Source organism: Plasmodium coatneyi, chromosome 14 (assembly GCF_001680005.1).
Source record: "Plasmodium coatneyi strain Hackeri chromosome 14, complete sequence".
NCBI classification, from domain to species: domain Eukaryota; phylum Apicomplexa; class Aconoidasida; order Haemosporida; family Plasmodiidae; genus Plasmodium; species Plasmodium coatneyi.
Genome location: NC_033569.1, coordinates 111,111 through 131,179, shown reverse-complemented (window position 1 = coordinate 131,179; position 20,069 = coordinate 111,111). Strand labels below are relative to the sequence as shown.

At 41.8% G+C, this 20,069-nt stretch overlaps 6 protein-coding genes across 6 annotated transcripts; 3 read left to right on the top strand and 3 right to left on the bottom strand.

The window, feature by feature from the left end:
- Positions 1-405: 405 nt before the first annotated feature.
- PCOAH_00051560 (DNA repair protein rhp16) lies at positions 406-5,216 on the top strand (the record flags this gene model as incomplete). Its single annotated transcript, XM_020061936.1, has 2 exons — positions 406-592; positions 796-5,216. The coding sequence occupies 2 exons, from the start codon at positions 406-408 to the stop codon at positions 5,214-5,216; spliced, it is 4,608 nt and encodes a 1,535-aa protein (XP_019917799.1).
- A 241-nt stretch (positions 5,217-5,457) lies between these two features.
- On the bottom strand, positions 5,458-8,115 carry PCOAH_00051550 (Uncharacterized protein; the record flags this gene model as incomplete). Its single annotated transcript, XM_020061935.1, has 1 exon — positions 5,458-8,115. One exon carries the CDS (start codon positions 8,113-8,115, stop codon positions 5,458-5,460), a length of 2,658 nt encoding a protein of 885 aa, XP_019917866.1.
- A 1,194-nt stretch (positions 8,116-9,309) lies between these two features.
- Positions 9,310-10,978, bottom strand: PCOAH_00051540 (Uncharacterized protein; the record flags this gene model as incomplete). The annotated part of the gene is made up of 8 exons (XM_020061934.1): positions 9,310-9,366; positions 9,534-9,612; positions 9,733-9,771; positions 9,953-10,032; positions 10,125-10,184; positions 10,337-10,418; positions 10,654-10,755; positions 10,917-10,978. The coding sequence occupies 8 exons, from the start codon at positions 10,976-10,978 to the stop codon at positions 9,310-9,312; spliced, it is 561 nt and encodes a 186-aa protein (XP_019917561.1).
- A 2,162-nt stretch (positions 10,979-13,140) lies between these two features.
- Positions 13,141-14,095, top strand: PCOAH_00051530 (Uncharacterized protein; the record flags this gene model as incomplete). The annotated part of the gene is made up of 3 exons (XM_020061933.1): positions 13,141-13,392; positions 13,648-13,694; positions 13,840-14,095. 3 exons carry the CDS (start codon positions 13,176-13,178, stop codon positions 13,981-13,983), a joined length of 408 nt encoding a protein of 135 aa, XP_019917628.1.
- A 1,166-nt stretch (positions 14,096-15,261) lies between these two features.
- Positions 15,262-17,182, top strand: PCOAH_00051520 (Coronin; the record flags this gene model as incomplete). Its single annotated transcript, XM_020061932.1, has 3 exons — positions 15,262-15,295; positions 15,426-15,517; positions 15,656-17,182. The coding sequence occupies 3 exons, from the start codon at positions 15,262-15,264 to the stop codon at positions 17,180-17,182; spliced, it is 1,653 nt and encodes a 550-aa protein (XP_019917826.1).
- Positions 17,183-18,151: 969 nt separating this feature from the next.
- Positions 18,152-19,952, bottom strand: PCOAH_00051510 (Thymidylate kinase; the record flags this gene model as incomplete). The annotated part of the gene is made up of 7 exons (XM_020061931.1): positions 18,152-18,232; positions 18,382-18,491; positions 18,623-18,731; positions 18,843-18,933; positions 19,131-19,239; positions 19,361-19,443; positions 19,599-19,952. 7 exons carry the CDS (start codon positions 19,673-19,675, stop codon positions 18,152-18,154), a joined length of 660 nt encoding a protein of 219 aa, XP_019917818.1.
- Between the last annotated feature and the right edge of the window lie 117 nt (positions 19,953-20,069).

Below are 20,069 nucleotides of genomic sequence, written 5' to 3'. Positions count from 1 at the left end.
AACACTTTTAAGAACGCCACTTCTTCACATATTTGCAGATTAATTCGGCCACAATGGCAAAATGCTCATGTGGCGTAGGGTACATAAGGGAACATCTAAGCATTTTCCAATTTGTGTAACTCTTACTTGTTAAGCAATTGAAAGGGAAAAAGAAGCGGGTGTATCATAGCTATTCCCACTAGCCGCGTTTTTCTGTCAATTTTGTTTTAGTTCCTTTTTTCCTACGCGATTTGTCCGTTTGGTATGCCTTCCACTTAGCTAGTGGCCGTACCGCTTTGCTGCTACGTCAGACACGAGACGAATTTTTAAACACGCCTCATCATGGTCTCTGCGGTTTGAGCACCTCATTAGGGTAATCTCAAACTAGACAGGAACGCATACACATAAACAGTGCAATCTGCCACAATGGGTGATAACCTGGATAAAATATTTTCCAAGAAGGAACGATTTTTCAAAGAAATAATTGAAACGAACTGCATATTCGTGAAGGAGCTAAAGAACTGGGTTGGTACGAATTACATCAAGAGGTTGAAGCTGAAAAAGGAGTCCCTGAAGCTGACCCCTAAATTGTTAATAAACCGGACCAAGTCGAGTAGGGCAAATTAGCGTGTCTAGTTGGGAGGGGGGCACGGCGCGAAAATGGAAGCAGACATGTATCCAGTCACACCCCTGCACGGAAATTGTTTTATGTGAATGTTTGTTTGTTCATCAATTTGTTCATCAATTTGCTTATCAATTTATTTATCAATTTGTTTATTTATTGTGTGTTTTTTTTTTTTTTTTTCCTTTTTGTAGAAGCGAGCCGCTGTCGAGTGTGCGGATTTGCGATCGAAAAGAACAACTTACGAATTGGATACCCGACGAAGGACCCTAGGGGGAACTACGGTTTTATAAGTTGCTGGGTTCATCTGGACTGCAGCAAAAAAATCCTCTACGCCATTTTGTACACTCAAGAAAATGAACCTCACTTGAAGGCGTACCTAAGCAAGTCGGAACATACTGTGTGTGAGGGGAACTACAATTTGCATGAACAGTTCATATATGAAAACATAAATTGGGAATTTTTTTTTGGAGGATTTGACGAACTGGATGAGGAAGAAAAGGAAAAGTTAAAGGAAACGGCCAAGCCGTTTGAAGTGAAGAATGGAATAAAAGGGAGGAACAGTTTTGAGGCGCTGATAAATCTGGAGAAAGAAGCATTCAGTGAAAGCAGTTTGATTAAGCAAGAAAGTCGAGTTATTGAGAATAAATTAAAAATTCCAAAGGAGCTTAAATTTGATTTGTTGGAATATCAGAAGGAGGGAGTGTCTTGGATGATTAACCAGGAACAGTCCAGCGTTAAGGGGGGCATCCTAGCAGATGAAATGGGCATGGGGAAAACCATACAGGCCATTACGCTAATATTGTGCCAGAAAATTAATAAATTAAAGGGGGAATCATATCCATGCTGCGATGAAGGTGTTAGTGAGGCGGCAAAAATGGAGTGTGCATCGGGTGGACAAGTCAAAGTGAAGGAGGAGTCGGACAACAGCGTGGTGGTTATTAGCAGCGGGGCAGGAAGTTTCGAGGATGCACCAAATGTTAAGAAGGAAAACCCTAACGGGGGAAAATCCAAGAAAGGGGCACCCCGAAAGAGGGGAACTGCCAAGCAGGAACAGCCTCACAAGGGTAACACCAAGAGTGAAAAGGAGGAAAACCCTGCGAACACTAAAAAGGATGAAAACCAAGGACAGACACTGATCATTGCGCCCATTGCAGCGGTAATGCAGTGGAAATCTGAAATAGAAAAATTCATCGAAGGAGATATCCTAAAAGTGTACGTATATCATGGAAGCGTAAAAAAAGTATCATTCGAGGAACTGAAAAAGTATGACATAATTATTACGTCATATGCAATGGTAGAGGTGCACTTTAGAAAAATAATAAACAAGCACAAAGTTTCGTGTGAGTATTGCGGTAGGTTATATCTGCCCAACACGCTGGTGCTTCATAAGAAGTACTTTTGTGGACCAGATGCTGTCAGAACGGAAAAGTTAAAAAAGAGAAAAAAAAAAAATAAGGACACTGCACTAGTGGCTATGAAAAAGTTTGATGATAATTTTGTGCCGACGCCGAGAAATGTTCTCCTGCAAATAATGAATGAAAGTAAGACGGATAGTAAAGGGGGTGAAGAGGCCCATTCGGGAAAGGGGAAGAAGAAAAGGGGTAACCCCAAAAAGGAGGAAAATCACATCAGTGGAAGAAGCGGCCGCACCGGAAGCGATGCCATTATTGTCAGCTCGGGGGAGGAACCAGAAGAAAGTGAAAGCAGCTCCGTGTCGAACAAGCCGGTGTATTCCCCCCTGACGAGGAAAACGTCCAGCAGAGTAATAGACCTGTGCAACTTAGGATTTGAAAAGGAAGTAATTGACAAGAGGGTCAGCAGCACACACAAAGGAAAGGGAAGAAATAAAAGGAACATAAAGTGGAATGAAGTCATTAGGGATATATTGCAAAATGACTTGTACACCGTAGATATGAATAGCCGTTGTAAGGATGTGCTGAAGGAAATTTATTTAAGTGATACGGTCATAGAGGAGGAAGAATTGAAGAGGCTAAACATGGGGGAACTGAAGGTTCTTCTGATTACGATGGGGAAACATATTTTTGGAACGAAGATTGAGCTGATCAACAGGGTTTTAGTTTCTGCTAGGTATATAAGGCAGGAACTGATGTTAACAAAGGGGGAAGTGCAAAGTGAAGTGATTTCCAAATCGGAGGGCAGAGAGAAGGGGACGCTCAGCAGTATGAGCAGCACCGCGTCGAGCATTGCAGGGTTGGGGGTGGCGCGTGGTGACAACAATGGTGGTAATGGTCGTAATGGTGGTAATAGTGGTGATGGTGGTGGAACTGCCTCTCATGCGGATGATCCCCCTGATGAGGAGGATAACCTTGGGGAGGAGAACGAAACGGTGAAGCGAAGCAAAAGTGGCAGAGTACGCCGGACCAGGGCGAAAAGTAATCATGTGAGAAGGAAGACAACGGGAGGGAGTTCCTGCACGTTGAAGAAGGGCAGGGAGGTGAAGTCCACTGCTAAGAGGAGAAACAGCTCAACCGCCAAGGTGAAATTGAAACGGAGAAGGAAGAGCAATAGTAGTGTAATGGACGGAAGTGCCAGTCCAAGTGACAGTGATGAATCGTTTAGGATAGATGACCTTGGGAGTGAGGCAGAAGCGTCATCCTCCTTCTCCTCATGGGAGGACAATGCGGAAGGGGACACAAGCAATTCATACGAATCGGCTGCATCGTACGGTTCGATCATTGTTGAAAGGGCGAAGAGGAAAAAAAAAAATCAGAAAAGTGCCGAAGGGAGTATATTTGATGAGAGTGCTCTGCATCATATACACTGGAATAGAATTATTCTAGACGAAGCGCATAGAATAAAAAATAGGAACACATCAACAACGCAGTCGATTTTTAATTTAAAGTGTTCGGGTTATCGGTGGTGTTTGACCGGAACTCCGTTACAAAACCGAATAGGAGAGTTATATAGCCTGATCAGGTTTCTTGAGTTTTACCCGTATGCATATTATTTCTGTTCGAAGAAGGATTGTAAATGTATGTTACTGAACTACGAAATGAAGGACAATAAGTTTTGCTTCCTCTGTGAGCATTCCAGGATTAACCACTTCAATTATTTCAACAAAAGGATTCTGAGACCTATACAGCTGTTTGGTTACAACGGGGAGGGCGTCAGCAGTATGTCCTATTTGAAGAGTGAAGTGTTGGACAAGATATTGCTAAGAAGAACGAAAGGAGAACGAAAAAATGACATCAAATTGAAGCCACTACAAATTACCATAAGGAAGGATAAATTATCAAATGAGGAGAAGGATTTTTATGAATCCCTCTACAAACAGACGTCAACCCAGTTTGATACTTACGTGAAGTCCAACACCGTTTTGCACAACTATGCACATATTTTCGACTTGCTGAGCAGGTTAAGACAAGCTGCCGATCATCCTTACCTGATTCTGTTTGGGAATTCTTTCCTTAGTGACCCGTCAGGAAAATTCATAAAAAAGAATTCGTCCATTATTCCTGCCATTTCGAACGACTACGTGTGTGGCATCTGTTTGGAAAACGTCCCCAAGAAGATCAACATCAGTAGCAAGTGCAATCACAATTTTCACAAGGCCTGTCTGAAGCAGTACGTTGAGAGTTTTCAGGTGACACATAAAGGTCATGATAACGTTCGTGGTGATGATAACGTTTGTGGTGATGACGATGTGGATTGTCATAGGGTCGGCACAGTAGTAACGAAAGCGAAAACGTTCCATGTGGGGGACGAGTCAGACCAAAACGAAGAACTTCTCTACGACAGAAACGAAATCGTATTCAATGAAGAGCCATCCGTCAGTAGTAGCGCCAACGAAGCAGCTGCAAAGAAATTAGATAAAAAAGCCAAATCCATTTCGGTGGTCAAATTTAAGGATAAAGAGAAGAAACAATTCGTTAGTCTGTTAAGTAAAGAGGAAACATCTGTGCAGGATTTACCCCTCGGTTGTCCAGTGTGTTATGTTCCCCTAACCGTCGATTTTAACCTGCTTAACCAAGTGGAAGAAAATGACGATGAAGAAATAATTGTCTGCAAAGAGGAAACTACCTACATTAATAAAAGTTTCATTAACCGAATAAATACGCAGGAGTATCGGTCAAGTACTAAAATAGAAGCAGTCTTTGAGGAGGTGCAAAACGTCATTACTACGACGGATGATAAATGTTTGATATTTTCACAGTATTGTTCTATGCTTGATTTGATAGAGTACCATTTGAAAAAGCACAACATCATATGTTCGAAGCTGCTGGGGTATATGTCTATGGTGTCTAGGAATAATATCCTTTACAATTTTAACGAGGATAAGCATTTGCGTGTTTTGCTTATCAGTTTGAAGGCCGGTGGTGAGGGATTAAATTTGCAAGTGGCCAACAGAATATTTATTGTTGATCCGTGGTGGAACCCCGCTGCGGAGTTGCAGGCCATTCAGAGGGCCCACCGAATTGGCCAAACGAAGACCGTGTATGCCACACGCTTCATCATAGAGAACACCGTTGAGGAGAAAATTGTACAACTGCAGAATAAGAAGCAGCTCGTTTTTGATTGCACCATTGGGGACTCGGGCAACGCCATGCAGAAGTTGACGAAGGAAGACTTGGCGTTCCTCTTCCACGCGTAGTTACACGTATATATATATATATATGTGTATTTTTTTTTGAACAAATGGATAATGAGCCAAATGGGGCGTTCTCCAAAAACGGGTTAAGGGTATGACAAAGCGGTGATGGAACGAAACAAGAAATGCGTGTCACCACATGGGTGCCACTCATAAACGGGTTGGGTTGGTTGGGGGTTACGTTACCCATTAGAAAGGACGAAAAAGACGCAACAAAAATGGCAGCAATGCACCTCTGCCAATTTCACCAAATGGCAACGTTTCCATCCGCGTGAATTGTGCACAGGTTGCCACCCGGGAGGTACTGCGCCCCGTTTATCTGGCCAAGCTCGTCATTAACAACGGTGACGTAAGAATGCGTCACTACATTGTGTGCAATTAGGGCATAGGGGAAGGTGCAAATCAAGTCGTTCCCATCAGGCGAAAAAACAGGTGCACACGTGGGACTTTCCTTTTTTAAAAAATCTGGATTTTCAAGACACTGAAAAAAATTTATTTTATTTGTGTTTATCAGTTTGGTCTTCCCGCGGATGGACTGTATTGCTATTAGTCGATCATCTGGGGAGAAACTGACGCCGGAAATTTCATCGTCGAGAATATTCTTTTGATAAAGTGCTGCCTGGGTTACGCCCTTGTTGTGGACTCTTACATCGTAACATATGACTGAACCTGAGCGCGTTCCAATGAGGACAAGTGGTTGTTTGTTTGACTTGCACGAGCAGGTAATCGCATCATTTAGGTGAAGTGAACTGTAAAAACTTCCTCTTTCTACGTGGAAGAATTTTACCGTTTTGTCTAAACTGGTGGAATAAAAAAAAGGACTCTCTCCTGGGGAGCCACCATTTAGGGGCAGCTCGTCCGAGTAACTAAAATGGTGCAAAAAATTAATCGATGTTATTTTTTCCTCATGGGAGTGGTACCATTTTTCAATTTCGCTGCTTTCGTTATTAAATAGGCAAATGGCATTGTTTCTTAGGGAGAGTATGGATTGTTTGCCGGCGGGGTGAACGCACACATTGTTCGCTGCGATTTTCTGGTCGGTTATTTGGAAACGTTTAATGCAGGTCAGTTTATCTTTTTTGATCTTTACGAAGGAGATGCTTCCGTCCTCTGCACAGGTGACGAGGGCGTTATGAAGGGGTTCATCTGTTGGGTGGGGAACAGAAATCTCACGCAAGGAAACCGGATCGGGGTCCCTCCACTCGGAATAGTCTCCATAGCTACCATCCATATCAACGCTGCTGACCATACTAACATCACTGTCGAAGTTACTGTTGTAATAAATTGGAGAGGTTTCATTCTCACCACGGTTTGTTAAACCTGATGCGTTCAATTGGTTCTCTCTATCAGAGGTGTAACGGCGCTGCTTTTCCGCCCATTCTGCTTTTACATATTTGTGTGAGTCACCCTGGGGATATGCTCCGGGGAAAGGGCTAAAACAGAGGACACTGCTGCTCGTGTGAACATTTAGGCGTGCCTTTATCTTGTACAAACGGTGTCTACGTAAACCGTCATTAAAGAATTGAGTTGGATCATTTGACGCGGTTTGATACGTTCCTTTCGCACGGTAGTTATTTCGGAGATTCGTTGCCCCGACTTGGTTGTGGTTTTCCCCACCGTTTTGAAAAGGGGAAGTTTTATTGTTTGTTACCTCCACATCGTCTCGTAAGACGCTGTATTTGTTTTTCCCAATTGCATGTGGTGCTTCTGGAGCGGGTGCGTTTCCCCCCCATTGGGACTTTTCCTCGTGGGGCATCTCCTCACCATGGCTACTTCTACCCGGTATGGCTAACAAATTGTTTTTTCTCTTTGCAAAAATGTTGCTCTTACGATGCGAATGGTGTGAATCCGCCGAAGGGGGTTCCCCACAGCTATGCATGTAGTGCAGTTTGTCCCAGTACAGGGTTAAAAAGAACTTATGCTTTTTAGAAAACCTTTGTCTGTGTGTTTGACTTTTCCCTGAAAGGTTGGTATAATTGTCCTTTCGTTGTCGCATATACGTGTGCATCTTGATCAACTGACGTCTGTATGCTTTCTTAATTTTTAACAAACACTGAAGGAGTTTTTCATTTTCGATTTTTTTCTGTAATAATTCACTTCTGATCGTAAAGTACTCCTTCTGCAGATTTTTTTTGCACGTTTTCAGTTGGAAAGCTTCTTTCCATATTTTGAAATAGGAAAGTCTGATTGCGTCAAATTCGTGAATCACTTTTTGGTTTTTCTTTTGGCTCAATTTTATTTTCCTCTTCAATGATACGTTACAACTGGCGTACAATTTTATGTCCTTCTTTTGTCTACAAATAACATTTTGCAGATTGCACAACTTTTCCTTCTTCTCATTCAGCTGTTGTTCCTTTTTTACCAGTGCGTCGTTCAATGTTTTATTTTGTTTGTTCAAATTGTTTAGGATTTTTTTTTTTTCATTTATGTTGTTTTTTAGCAGAAGTATCATTTCGTCTGCTTTGGCTTTTTCCTTAATGACTTGGAGCAATTCTCTTTTGGAGACTCCGTTTGTGAGTCTGTCCTCCGTTTTGACGATATCACCTGACGGGGTTGCTGCCCCCCCTGGAGATCCGTCCGTCGTGGCATCATTCGCCGATGCTAGGCTAAGGGACATGTTCCGGTGTGTCACATTGTCCCCATCGTAATCTTCACGTTGTGCATAGAATTGGTTCAAAATGTTCGGAATAGAATTTTCTCGACTGGAAAGGGAGATACTCGAATGTTTACCATTAAGCATGAACACATTTTCTGATGTAAACGATGCAATGATGGCTGTCAGTTTATTTTTTTCATCCACTAGGGCGTTATACGAGGTTAGTACTGGTTCGTATCTCTGGCTCTGCGCAACATTCCTCCGTTTCATGCGTTGCAAAATTGTATTTTTCCAGTCTTCGGCCATTGTTCGTCAGGCAATGTGTGAACAATCTGTGTGATGCATTTGTTGCCGCATGAGGGGGTACTTAAGGGTCCACATGTGGAAGTACACAACTACGTTCGATTGTACACATTGGATGTTGTGTGTGTGTGAGGGTCAACCTTCAAATACGCTTTAACGCGAACCGCTGTTGCTGGTGTGGGTACGCAGTTCTTATATTATTCCTTCAGGCAATTAGGGGAGGCCAAATTGATGATCCGGAACATAACTGCACCCTTGGGTTTGTATAGGAATAAATGGGCTACACGCATTGGACGATAAAAAAGATCCTTTGCATAGCACATCACATACGGTTACGCAGCTGGTCATATAATCAATTGGGGAGGGAGATGTCCATGCTTGTTGACGGTATCAAATATTTGCCCCGTCTGAACAGTTTTTTTTATTTTACAAAATGGGCACTTAAAAAAATCATCAAGTGGTTGTCCACAAATTGGTGGAAGGATGCCCCCAGGATGGCAAAAGTTAAATGCCTCTCCTGCAGCGTAGTTATATGCCCCTCTTTTCCTGTTACGGTTCGGAAGGTAAAGCAGACTTTCCTTCAACGATATGATCCTTGCTTGGGCCATTAAAATATTGTGGATGCAGGCATTTCCTCCTAATCAACCATGCATTGTGCTTAAATGATCTTTCGCTTTGGTTCCTCACAAAAGGGAAAATGCAAAGTGAATGAAAAATGGTACGAAAAAACAATGTATGCAAAATAAATCGGCAGGATGTTTTTTTTTTTTTTTTTTTTTTTTTTTTTCCCAAAATGGCTAGTCATGCAGTGGCAAGATTTTCCCCCACTCAGCGTTCATTTGGTTCGGCGCATACATAAGTCTGTAAAGAGGCACGAATGAGGAACAGTTAGGGGCCATCGTACAACCACGCCATTTTATAGCTCTTTGAACGTACAGCTTATGCATACGTGCAAGTGCGCCACGTTGCTCTGGCGAGGCCAAACAATTCAAAATGGAAAAAAAAAAAAAAAAAAAAGTCGCATGTGAGGAAAAATACGATAAGAAGTCACTGTTTATCAGGTTGAAAAGAAGGCTTATGTTCGGATTATCCATTTTTGGAAATGCTTTTCTTCATCATGTGCATAAATTTACATGGCGGTCGTGTTATGGCTATGCCTTCTTTATAAATTTCTTTTTTCCCGCTTCCCCATTTTTGCTAATATTCGTGCAGGGAGAAATTTGGGTGGGCATCCTTCAAGCTGTCAATTATGTTCTGTTTCGCGGGGGAAAAAGGGAAAAAAAAAAGAAAAAATACATATATATGTGTATAAATATATTATAGGAGCGAGCAGAAGACGCCGAATTAGCCCCCTTTTGCGTTCCATCATGGCATATGACCGTATGGCGATGTGCATATTATGCCATTTTGCTTGCCTGCACGACGTCCTTTTTTTTCGTTGGGTCAGCATCATCCACGCTTGTTGGGGAGATGTTTAACTTATTTTTCCTTTTAAAAAACCTGTGAAGTGCATGGGACCAGGAAATAAATTCATCAGGGGGTACGTTCCCGTGGCAGGGTTGCAAAATTGGCAAAAGGTGCAGCGAAGTCAAAAGAGAAGTGACGTAGGTTTCGTCTTACATGTATTCCGCCAGCCAGACTTCCTTGGCCTCTTCACAGCTGCCAATAGGGGGGAAAAAATGAAGGGGGGGATTTTTCCCATTGTTATATAGCACGTGCGTTGTGCATTCTGGGGGAAACAATATTCATACACCCAACATGAATAACGTACGCAAAGCTCTGAACAAATTTTAAGCAATTAATCAATCGCATAGGAACGCATTAATCTGTTATTTTTTACTCAGTTGGATCGCTAAGCCTTTTGTCCTTTATCAAAAAATTCACTTTTTCGTTTTTCGTCAACCGCTTCCAACAGGGTTCCTTCGGGGGGATGTTGGGAAGATCCACATGAAAGGTGTTCACATAAATTAAGTGTGAGCAAAAAAAGTGTAACAAAATAATGCGCAGCTAACCTTGACCCGTTTCTCAATTTGTAATTTTAGCCCGCTGTCCATCGAGGTGTAGGAACATTTCTGAGTTTGAGTTCAAATCGGAAATGCAAAAGAGACAGTATGAAAAAGGAGGCGAGGTTGTAATGCATCCCACGGGGATGGTTCACTGTGTATTCCTTATGAATGGTAATACAATAAAGAATTATCTGTGGAGTACCACCGAAGGTGCTTACCTCTGGGATTATCGGTCTTAGTAAATCTAAGCTGAGTTCGAAGTTCTGACCCTGCTTGTTGGGTGCTGTGAGGTGTATGTTACTATAGCGGGGGGAAGGGGGAACGTGTTAAGCAGGCATACCAACGCGAGTGGAAGAAGGTAAAAGTTTGAACGGGTGGAGGAGTGCCCATATCTGCTACGTCAATCTTTTCTTTTTTGCTCAGGCTTTATCCAGCGCTGATGGACGTGCAACCATAGCGATAAACGATGAGTGATATATTTTTTTTTTGGAATAGCGTTTTCTCTCGTGCTTCCTCTCCCCAGTGGTTTTTTCACCTTTCCGTAAATTCCACCTTTTCCCCTTGGACGAACGGGATGGAAATGATTAGCGTCAACTTCTTTGAGCTCTGTCCCCACCTAACCGTTGGAAATTCATCTCTATGAATTGTAAAAATTGAGTGAAGGTGGGATGAAGCGAAAACTATCGAACAAGTGGTTATGCGCGTGGGATAGAGTCACCATAGACGGACCGCTCCCTTAACATGTGAATTGCTTAAATATATATATATATTTAACGGCGATAGAGCATGAAAATTTACTGCGATGTTGTAGAACCAAGTGTCGCAAACCATAGAAGGCAAAGGAACGTCATACCAGACATTTTAATAAATCTGACAATTTGAGGAGGGTACATTTGTGCATATATTTTTTTAACAAGAAATATTCACTGCGCATACATTATTTTATAGTTGGAGTCAGGCAAATATGTAAATCACGTATTTTAAATTTTGAAAACAGAAGGAATTACTAAAAAAGGAAAATGAAATGTGTGGTCTTAAATCGTTTTGATTTTTTCTGTCTATCCTGTGGGAAGAATAAATTTGTAAGAGGAAACCTGCTCAATTAACTACGTACAGCATATGAATACGGAACATTTTGCAAAAAAAAAAAAAAAAAAAAAAAAAAAATAGTGTAGAACAACGAAGAGCAACATTTAGCTCAGCGAAAAAAAAGAGGTGTATGTGTTCATTACATGGTTTTTTTTTCCTTAGCAAAATGAAAATGTTATAGAAACATTCGGCGCAAAATAGTGCTTTTTTTTTTTTTAAAAAGTGTGGACAATGTTTACTCGTTCGCACTTTATGTGTTCACCACGCTTATCCTTTTTAAGGCAAATAATTGCGAAGTAAATCTGTTCTACGAGTTGTCCCCACCTGTGTGTGCAAATGTATGTGCACTCAATCGTTGAGACAAATTGGAAGTTGTGTAGTCGCTTAAGTTAATAATGCGCCGTGATAAACACAAGGACAAAGGAGAGTGACACACAGTTGGGTGAAGACAAAATTTGGAACTCCCTTTTGAATTTTCCATGATTTACCTATTTTTTACCCATTCCAGCATTCGCTTGGAAGGACGAAAAGGAAAAGGTGATGAGTTAATCACACTGTTTTGTGGCGATACTGTGTTAATTGTAAAGTGTCTTTTTGTGTCCTACTTTGAAAGAGAAAAAAAAATTTTCCTGGATAAAGCAGGTAAGAATGGGTATTATAAAAAGACCCCCTTTTCTTTTTTTACACTCCCATTTTGCTAACACCAACGCTCTACAAGAAATCCCATTCCGATTGTGCCTTCTCTGTTAACAGCTTAGAAAAGGTAGCCGACCGGAAGGGAATAATTCCGTTTCGTCCATGTTTCCCTTATACGTTGTTCATCATTGTAAAATTGAAGCACACGTGTTCGCCTTTTTTTTTTTTTATCACATCGTAGACGTTGAAAATGGTAGAACGAAAACACGATTGGCAGGATGGCAGGTTGAACAGGAGAACTGGTAGCTCCTAGGGGGGCAAAAGTTGAGGAGCAGCTGATTCGCAGCCCGCTGTTGTTTTTGCGCGGGCGACCAGAAGGGTGTTCATTTGTGTATATGCCTACCTGCACATGTAAATGTTCAAATATATGTATGCTCCATTTTGCGAGGAAGAAAAATTCTGGGTGTGCCCCAACGAACTGCAATCCATTTTGTAACGTAAAGAAAAAAAACGGCCTTTTCTAACACTTAGCCAACATAATTTCCCATTTTTTGTTTATTTTGGGTATAGTGGTGGCGTCACTCGGTCTGATAATTTCACCTGCATAGTTTTATACTTTTTTCGATGCATGGGATGGGACAATTTTTGCATTGGTTTTCCAACGATAGCTCTGCGTAGGAACGGACCGGGTTACAAATAGTGACCGTGTTTACAGTCTTTTGATAAATTTCCCACGCTTGGGAATTTCAAAAGGTAAACAAAATTGCAGAGGAAAAAAAAATGGGGAAATATGGCTAAGCGGGAAAAGGGTGAAATTTCTTTTAGCGTTTCTTGGATCCGTTTTTCCTATTTTTATTTTAATTTTTGTTCTTTTATTTATTTTTTTTTTTCTGCACTTGGTGTCCCCATCACGTGAACCGTTCAAACCATTGGAACCAATAAAGCGAACAGTCACGGGGCACCATTTTTGCAACGATTTTAGCAAATGGTGAAAAGAGTTGAACAAGGCGGATAAAGCGAAGCGTCCAGTGAAAATTGCCCAGCTGTGATTAGGCTGAAAAAAAACGGGAGGAATTTTGATGGAGCCGTGATTTTTCCAATCGTAAAGCGACGCCATGTGAGGGAAAAGTAAATATATATAAGTATACATAAAGGTACATGTAAATTTGTGCGCATATGCATATATTTATGTTTTCCGAAGGAGGCGAACGTGCTTCTCGCGTGGAGAACGCCGTGGAAAATTCTTTCGCTCTTGTAAATAGCGCTTATTCGCGTTGTCACGCTTGGCCAGCACAAAAGCGATAACAGAGAACAGATAAAAAGGAGCCATAAATGGGGAAGCAAAGCGAGTCAACGCCTTTCAAGAAGAATTTCAACTCGTCCAAGAAAACGAATGGTATCAACTCGGCCAGTCCTACAAACTCAGATAGGGAAAATTCGGAGATTGGCTACCAAAATAGCAGAAGCAATTTGTTGAAGCAAGCGGGAAGTAGAAGGAAGAGCAATGACACGTTTTATTCCTACTCACGGATGTTTATAACAGTTTTAAGTAAAAATGCATATCTTTGAGGGGCTTCTCGGGGGCATAGACACGTGAAGCGTTTACCACTGGGGGGAAGCATATTTCATGTTCATTGTTAATTAGATTGATGATGTTATGAAGCAGGGAATTTGCCCGTTGCGCGTATTTTTTTTTTTTTTTTTTTTTTTTTTTTTTTTTTGTACTTCCTCCGTTGGTCCTCCCCCCCCATTCGCGAGCATTTAAATTTTTTTCATTTTTTTTCATGTGTTCCCTTCTTTTCAGACTACATATTTTGCATCCTAGGAATTATATGCGCGTGGGGAGCCATAGTAAGAACATAAAGACGGGGAATATCCCCCTCTTCAACGACATCGCATACGTTGTGGCGAAAGAGCGCGCACACACAGATATGCATAAAAGAGGAAACAATTAACTTATTCCCATCGTTTTCATTTATCTTTTTCCTCATTTCAGGACTCACTCGTTCAAGTAATTTCCGGGAAGCAAGTGTACCTATCGCTGACGTGCTATTCTATCATTCTGATATTTGCGTTGGTGTACCTAATGTTATATATTTACTTCGTGGATAGGGATTATCGACCATGTGATTTTTTTTAAAGTCATCAATTCGTTTGTTTTTCCGGCTGTGTTTTATTTTATTTATTTGTTAAAATGGATATGTGAGAATGTCATGGGGTTTGAGGGTAAACCCACTGGAATGGCAAAATTGCTTTTCCTAATCTGCCCGTGTTTTTGTTTTTTTTACTTTTTTTATTTTTTTTCCGCCAACAAATGTTTGGTGTGGCAACAGAACAAACCTGTACACGTGAAGTTTCGTTTTTCCATTTAAGGGAAGAAACAAATGACGGAAGTAATGCGTGTGAAAATAGGTGGTACATTTGGTAGGAATAGACAAAAGTAATGTGCAGCTATGAGGTGGAAGAGGAAAAAAAAAAAAAAAAAAAAAAACTCCGTTGCTTATTCATTCCATTTATAAATTTTTCGTTTTGTAGATGCTCGTATTTGCGTTTCTTTTTTTCCCCCAATTGATTTACTTCGTTTTTTGAAAATTAGGGAGGAAGCCTAAATTTGTGGGAAAAAGTAACAACTTTTTTTTTCAGCCGTTTGGTCTTTCCTTTTGGGGGTATACAATTTTAGTAGAAGGAAAAGTCTACACATAGGTGCGCACGTTTGTGTGTGAAAGGTTGCATATGCGCCTGCTGTGGATACGAATGTGTGTTTAGCATAGATGGAATTCATCCCCAGTTGGCCCTCCTTGTGTGCACTGGTTAAAAAAACAAAAATGGAAAAGAAATTTTTTTTTTTTTTTTTTTTTTTCTTGCACACCAATGGCTAGTCCTTTAATCCAAGGTGTGCAAAATGGCAGTCATCATATTTCAGCATGGTTGCTACTCAAACGATTTGCTTGACGATGCATGGGTGTGTCTAAGACAGGTGTGGAATTCCCTTTTCTGTTTTAATTTCCTAATACGCTTCACGATTTACGTTAGCGAGTTTTTTGAGTTAACAAAATGGTCCCTTATGGATCGGCCAGATTAGCAAGCAAATGTGTACTTTCCATTTTGTCGTGGTTGGATGCATGCTGATTCATTTTTCTGATATGACAGAATAAGCACGCCTGCTCTGTAGACTTCTATCGAGATAAGATAGGAAAGCTGAGGGAAGGAACATACTGCACAATAGGTGTATAGTTCTTCCTCATGTTAGCTTCCCCCTTTCACCGCTGCGGAACTTAGACCCAACATTTGTGCCTGCCTTGGCAGACTTAACGAACAACGTTGTTGTATGGTCAATAAGAAAAAAGGACAGATATTTTTTTTTTTTTTTTTTTTTTTTTCCTGTGCACACCGCTTCACCATTTCATGGACCTATAAAATGAGTAGCATTCCGTATCTAAAGAATCTATATCGTAAGGAAATGGGATTTGTGCGTGGAAGGGTTTTCCGCGTGAGGTGTCTTGACGTCGCTCCTCGCGTGCTGAACGCAACCACATTAAACTTCACGAAAAACGTGCGCCCACCCTTTTTTTTTTTGCACAGCGGACCCTTCGAACAACCTTTTTGACGACTTGCGAATATGCTCGAGGGTGATTGACTCGTGCGGCATTGCGTGTAGTTCGGGATTTGTGGCGGTAAGTGGAGGGACAAAAATGGAGTGAACCTGGGAAAGGGGAAAACACTGCCACTATGACATGGGTAGACACGCTGGTCACATGAGTTCATCTCATTTACGTTGTTCCTCATTTGGTTTTTCCCCCCCATCTTGGCAGGTCCCCTGGGAAGTGGAGGGTGGCGGGGTGATAGGAGCTATTCGGCTGGAGAACCAAATGCGGAAGCCGCCAGTGATAAAGCTGAAGGGACACACGTCAAGCATCCAGGACCTGCAGTTCAACCCCTGCTTCAGTGAAATTCTGGCATCGGGTTCAGAGGATTTAACGGTCCGTGTGTGGGAGATCCCGCATAACGACGAATCGGTGAAGGAAATAAAAGATCCACAGTGCATTCTGAAAGGACATAAAAAAAAAATATCCATCATAGACTGGAACCCAATGAACTATTACATCATGTGTTCAAGTGGGTTCGACTCTTTTGTAAATATATGGGATATAGAGAATGAGAAGAGAGCTTTCCAAATTATAATGCCGAAGAAATTATCTTCCCTGAAGTGGAATGTGAAGGGAAACTTACTAAGCGGCACGTGTGTAGGGAAACATATGCACATTATAGATCCGAGGAAGAAGGAAATTGCATCCAGTTTTCACATCCATAGTGGTGGCAAGAATACCAAAAATATTTGGATCGATGGATTAGGTGGGGACGATAACTATATTTTAAGTACAGGTTTTTCTAAGAATAATTTAAGAGAAATGAAATTGTGGGATTTAAAGAATACAACTTCTGCTTTGGTCACCATGTCTATAGATAACGCATCTGCCCCGTTGATCCCACATTATGATGAAAGCACTGGACTTATATATATTATTGGAAAGGGGGATGGGAACTGTCGGTACTATCAGCATTCACTTGGAAGTCTACGTAAGGTGAACGAGTATAAATCCTGTTCCCCATTTAGATCCTTTGGTTTTTTACCAAAACAAATTTGTGATGTATATAAGTGTGAAATTGGGAGAGTTTATAAGAACGAAAATAATAGTAGCATCAGACCTATCTCTTTTTATGTGCCTAGAAAAAATCCAACGAAATTTCAGGAGGATTTGTATCCACCTATTCTACTGCACGATCCAGATAATTCTTCCAAAAACTGGATTAACGGGAAGGACAACAAGATGGATAGGATAAATATAAAAGATCTAACACAGGATGATTTGCGAATTACCAAAAAGTACAAATACGTGCCTCAGTCTTTTAATAGCATTATTATAGGGGAAGAATACACGGCTAAGAGGACCTCAATCATTAGACAGCTTACAAAAAAGTTCACTTTTTTTAAAAAGGGTCCCCACAATGATGGTTTTTCCTCTGTGGGTAGCTTCAAGGAATCTGTTTTTATCTACCCTAAGAGTTTTAAGGAGAAGTGGTTGCTCACTGAGAAGGGAGGCGAACAGTTCTCTGGTAAGAATTCCCTGGAGAAGGGCCCAACGGAGAAGGAGGAACAAGGGCAACAAGAAGAGCACTCCCCTTTGGAAAACGAACAACCATGTGACGGCTACAGCAGGGGGACAAGTGAGTTGCCCGTTCGGCTGTCGAGGGGGGAAACCCAACGGAAGACGTGCGTGACTTGTTTCGACGCACTGCGTTGTGCGCGTCTGTGCAGGAGGAAGGAACCGCAAGAATGAGCAGCTGCATGGGGGAGTAACTGCTAAGATGGGTAACTGATCTGATGAAGTAATCGTAAAGAATACAACTAATCTGGGGCAATTTCAACATGAATATTGGGAGTGCGCCACAATCGTGGAAAATAACAAAATGATCCCATCGGGTGAGGTGCCTTACCAATGCCAGATAAATGTCCAACGCTGCTTCCGTGGAAGTTTTTCCAAATGGGGAAAAGGTCCCTGATGGGAAGATTCCTCAGACAGTTTCATGTATATGCCCTGCGCAACGCCGTGCTGTTTATTCCCAACGGATTTTTGGGACAGTACCGAATGGGACTAGCTTTTTTATTTGTGTCACTTCACTTAGTTATTTCTCCCCCCTTTTGTGCAGACCTACTCAAACGTGGGTCGAAGGGCAATGTGCGTCCACCCTAACAAGCATTAGAAAAATTGTACACTTAACTGTGCATCCATTTTGAAGGTACATTTTTAAGAATTTTTTTCGCTTCCTTTGTTTATTTTTTCTTTCACTATTTTTGCGCCTCCTGGGGTGGTGCAAATTAGCTGTGCGCCCCCCCCGTTTCGTTCGCCGCGTCTAACAGGAGTTCACTGCTGCGAAGTAACACCCCGAGGTGCTTCTTTTGGACCCATTTTGCAATTAACCCATTGAGGAATTACCGTGCCGATAAAATACGTAAAAACGAAGTAGGTTTGTTACCCCTTTTTAAAGTGGTACATGCGGTGAAGGCGGCTCTTGGAAAAAAAAAAATAAAAAAGTGAGATGGAGAAATGACGAAAACGTTCACGCAAACATTTTCACAAAGGGGCACATAACATACATTAAAAACAAAAAAGGCCGCGGGTGTGATGACGGTTTTGTTAGACCTATACGGTACACACCGTTACATCTTTTTATATTTTTCCAAAGCGTCACCATGCACACATCGGTGCATGCACATGTGAGGGATTCCGTCACACCCGTGGACTCCCCTACGACCACAAAAATGTGAACAGCTCTTCATGCACTGGTTCCAGTTTTGTTATCTCATTTACAACATCTTGGTGTATGTCCTGCGAGGGGGAAAGATTAGCATGGGATTAGCATGTGAGGTATCCTATTTGCACTTGTCGGTTCACCCCTTGAAGTGAAAAGGGTCTTTTATGGAAGCCCCTTGTAAATGAAAACGTCCTATTATGAAAGCAGGTACTCTTCCCCTTACGTCGATGTTTTTGGTCCCATCAAGGTTTATCCAATAATCCTCTTGGGAGAAATTTTTATATGCTTCGTATATCCTCTTCTGGACTTCGACCTTCTCGTAAATTTCTTCACCTTCGTGGGGGGGAAATGCAACGGAGGTGGAAAATGGGTGTATACACAGTTTGGTGCAGTTGCCACATTTGTCACGCCTTGTGCTATAGCAAATGCTTCTGCTTAAATCGCGTCAGGTATGTAGAGGGTACCATATTCTGATCTGTTCTGAGCGTAGTTGGGAGGAACGTTGAGGTAAAAAACGACGTCCGGTTTGATGAGGCCTTGGTCGGGGTTCATGCACCAGGCTTTGGGCAATTTCTGCATGGGGGGAAAAAAATAAATAATAGTGCGGTATGCACATTGTAGGAAGAAAAAGAAGAGGGGTAGATTTTTCCACGCAAGTATGCATGTTAGCACATGTGGTCTTACAAGTGCTCCCGCAGAGTAGGCCACCCCAGAGTAAGCATATCTGTCGCAGACGACCCACACGCCCTTGGCCAGCAGGCGCTTAATTTCACCCCTGAAATGGGAAATGCGAAGGGAAGCAGGGAAAATTAAGTGAATTGTTGCGTGAATGAAGTGAAGTACGATCAGAAGAGGCAGTTGCACAACGAGGAGCATTCCGAAAAGGTCACGCACACCCGCGTATCGACATGGAACGTGGGTGAATATAAAAAAGGATACATTTTTTTTTTTTTTTTTTTTTTTTTTTATAACATTAGTTCCCATCGGTTTGCCGAGAAGAGTAGATGGATTGTTTCGTTCGTCATGTCGTTTTGCATTTTCAAATACTTGGCGATTATTTGTCCCGTGGGGGTTTCCCTGTCTTAAGGGGGGAGGGATGGTTCGTTCGTTTATTACCCAGATGAGCAGTTTGGCTGGTTGGCTGGTTGGCCGATTGGCCGGTTGGCCAGTGGACACGTTCATAACGCGCGTTAGGGCCCTACTTGGAAAACACAAATGGTTGACTTCCACATTTTTCCTCCTCAAGTGCTCCACTAGCAGTTTCGACTGAGTTGATTTTCCAGATCTAACAGGAAAGTGGGTTGTAATGAAAAAGGGGGCACCACTGCGTGTAGGCAAAAAAGACTCCAATAAATACACCACACACGGGTGGATGGGTGCACTCGCCGTAGGTATCTTGTCAAAAAAATTGAAAAGTTCATTTTATTTCCATTTTCCAACCTATCGAGCCCCTCAAAGACTATAAATTTCCCCTTCTTTTTGATGCCATCATTGGTACTACTATTTGTTGAATCCATTTTGTCGTACGAAGATCAAAGGTGTGGTATTCCACGTGTAACGCGCGTTCGCATTATGCTCATTCATACGTTCCGGGGAGGATTGGAAGCTAGCATGTATAGCACATAACATGTGGACATGAAGCTGCGAATACGACCAGGTGCACGCAGCGCAGTACCTACATGTATATTACACCCGGGCTTCTCGAAAATGTGTGCCGTGTGCCGGATAATTGCTTCAAAGAAGGGTTTCGTAATTTGGGGATGGGTAAGCAGCTGCCGATGCTATAACGGGGTGAAAAAAAAATAAAACAACCAGGCACAAAGGGAGTAAAAAAAATAAAGAAACTGCAGGAAGAAAACGTGCAGTTATGCTTTCACGGGGTTAGGGCAGAGCCAGTGGAAACCAAAAAAA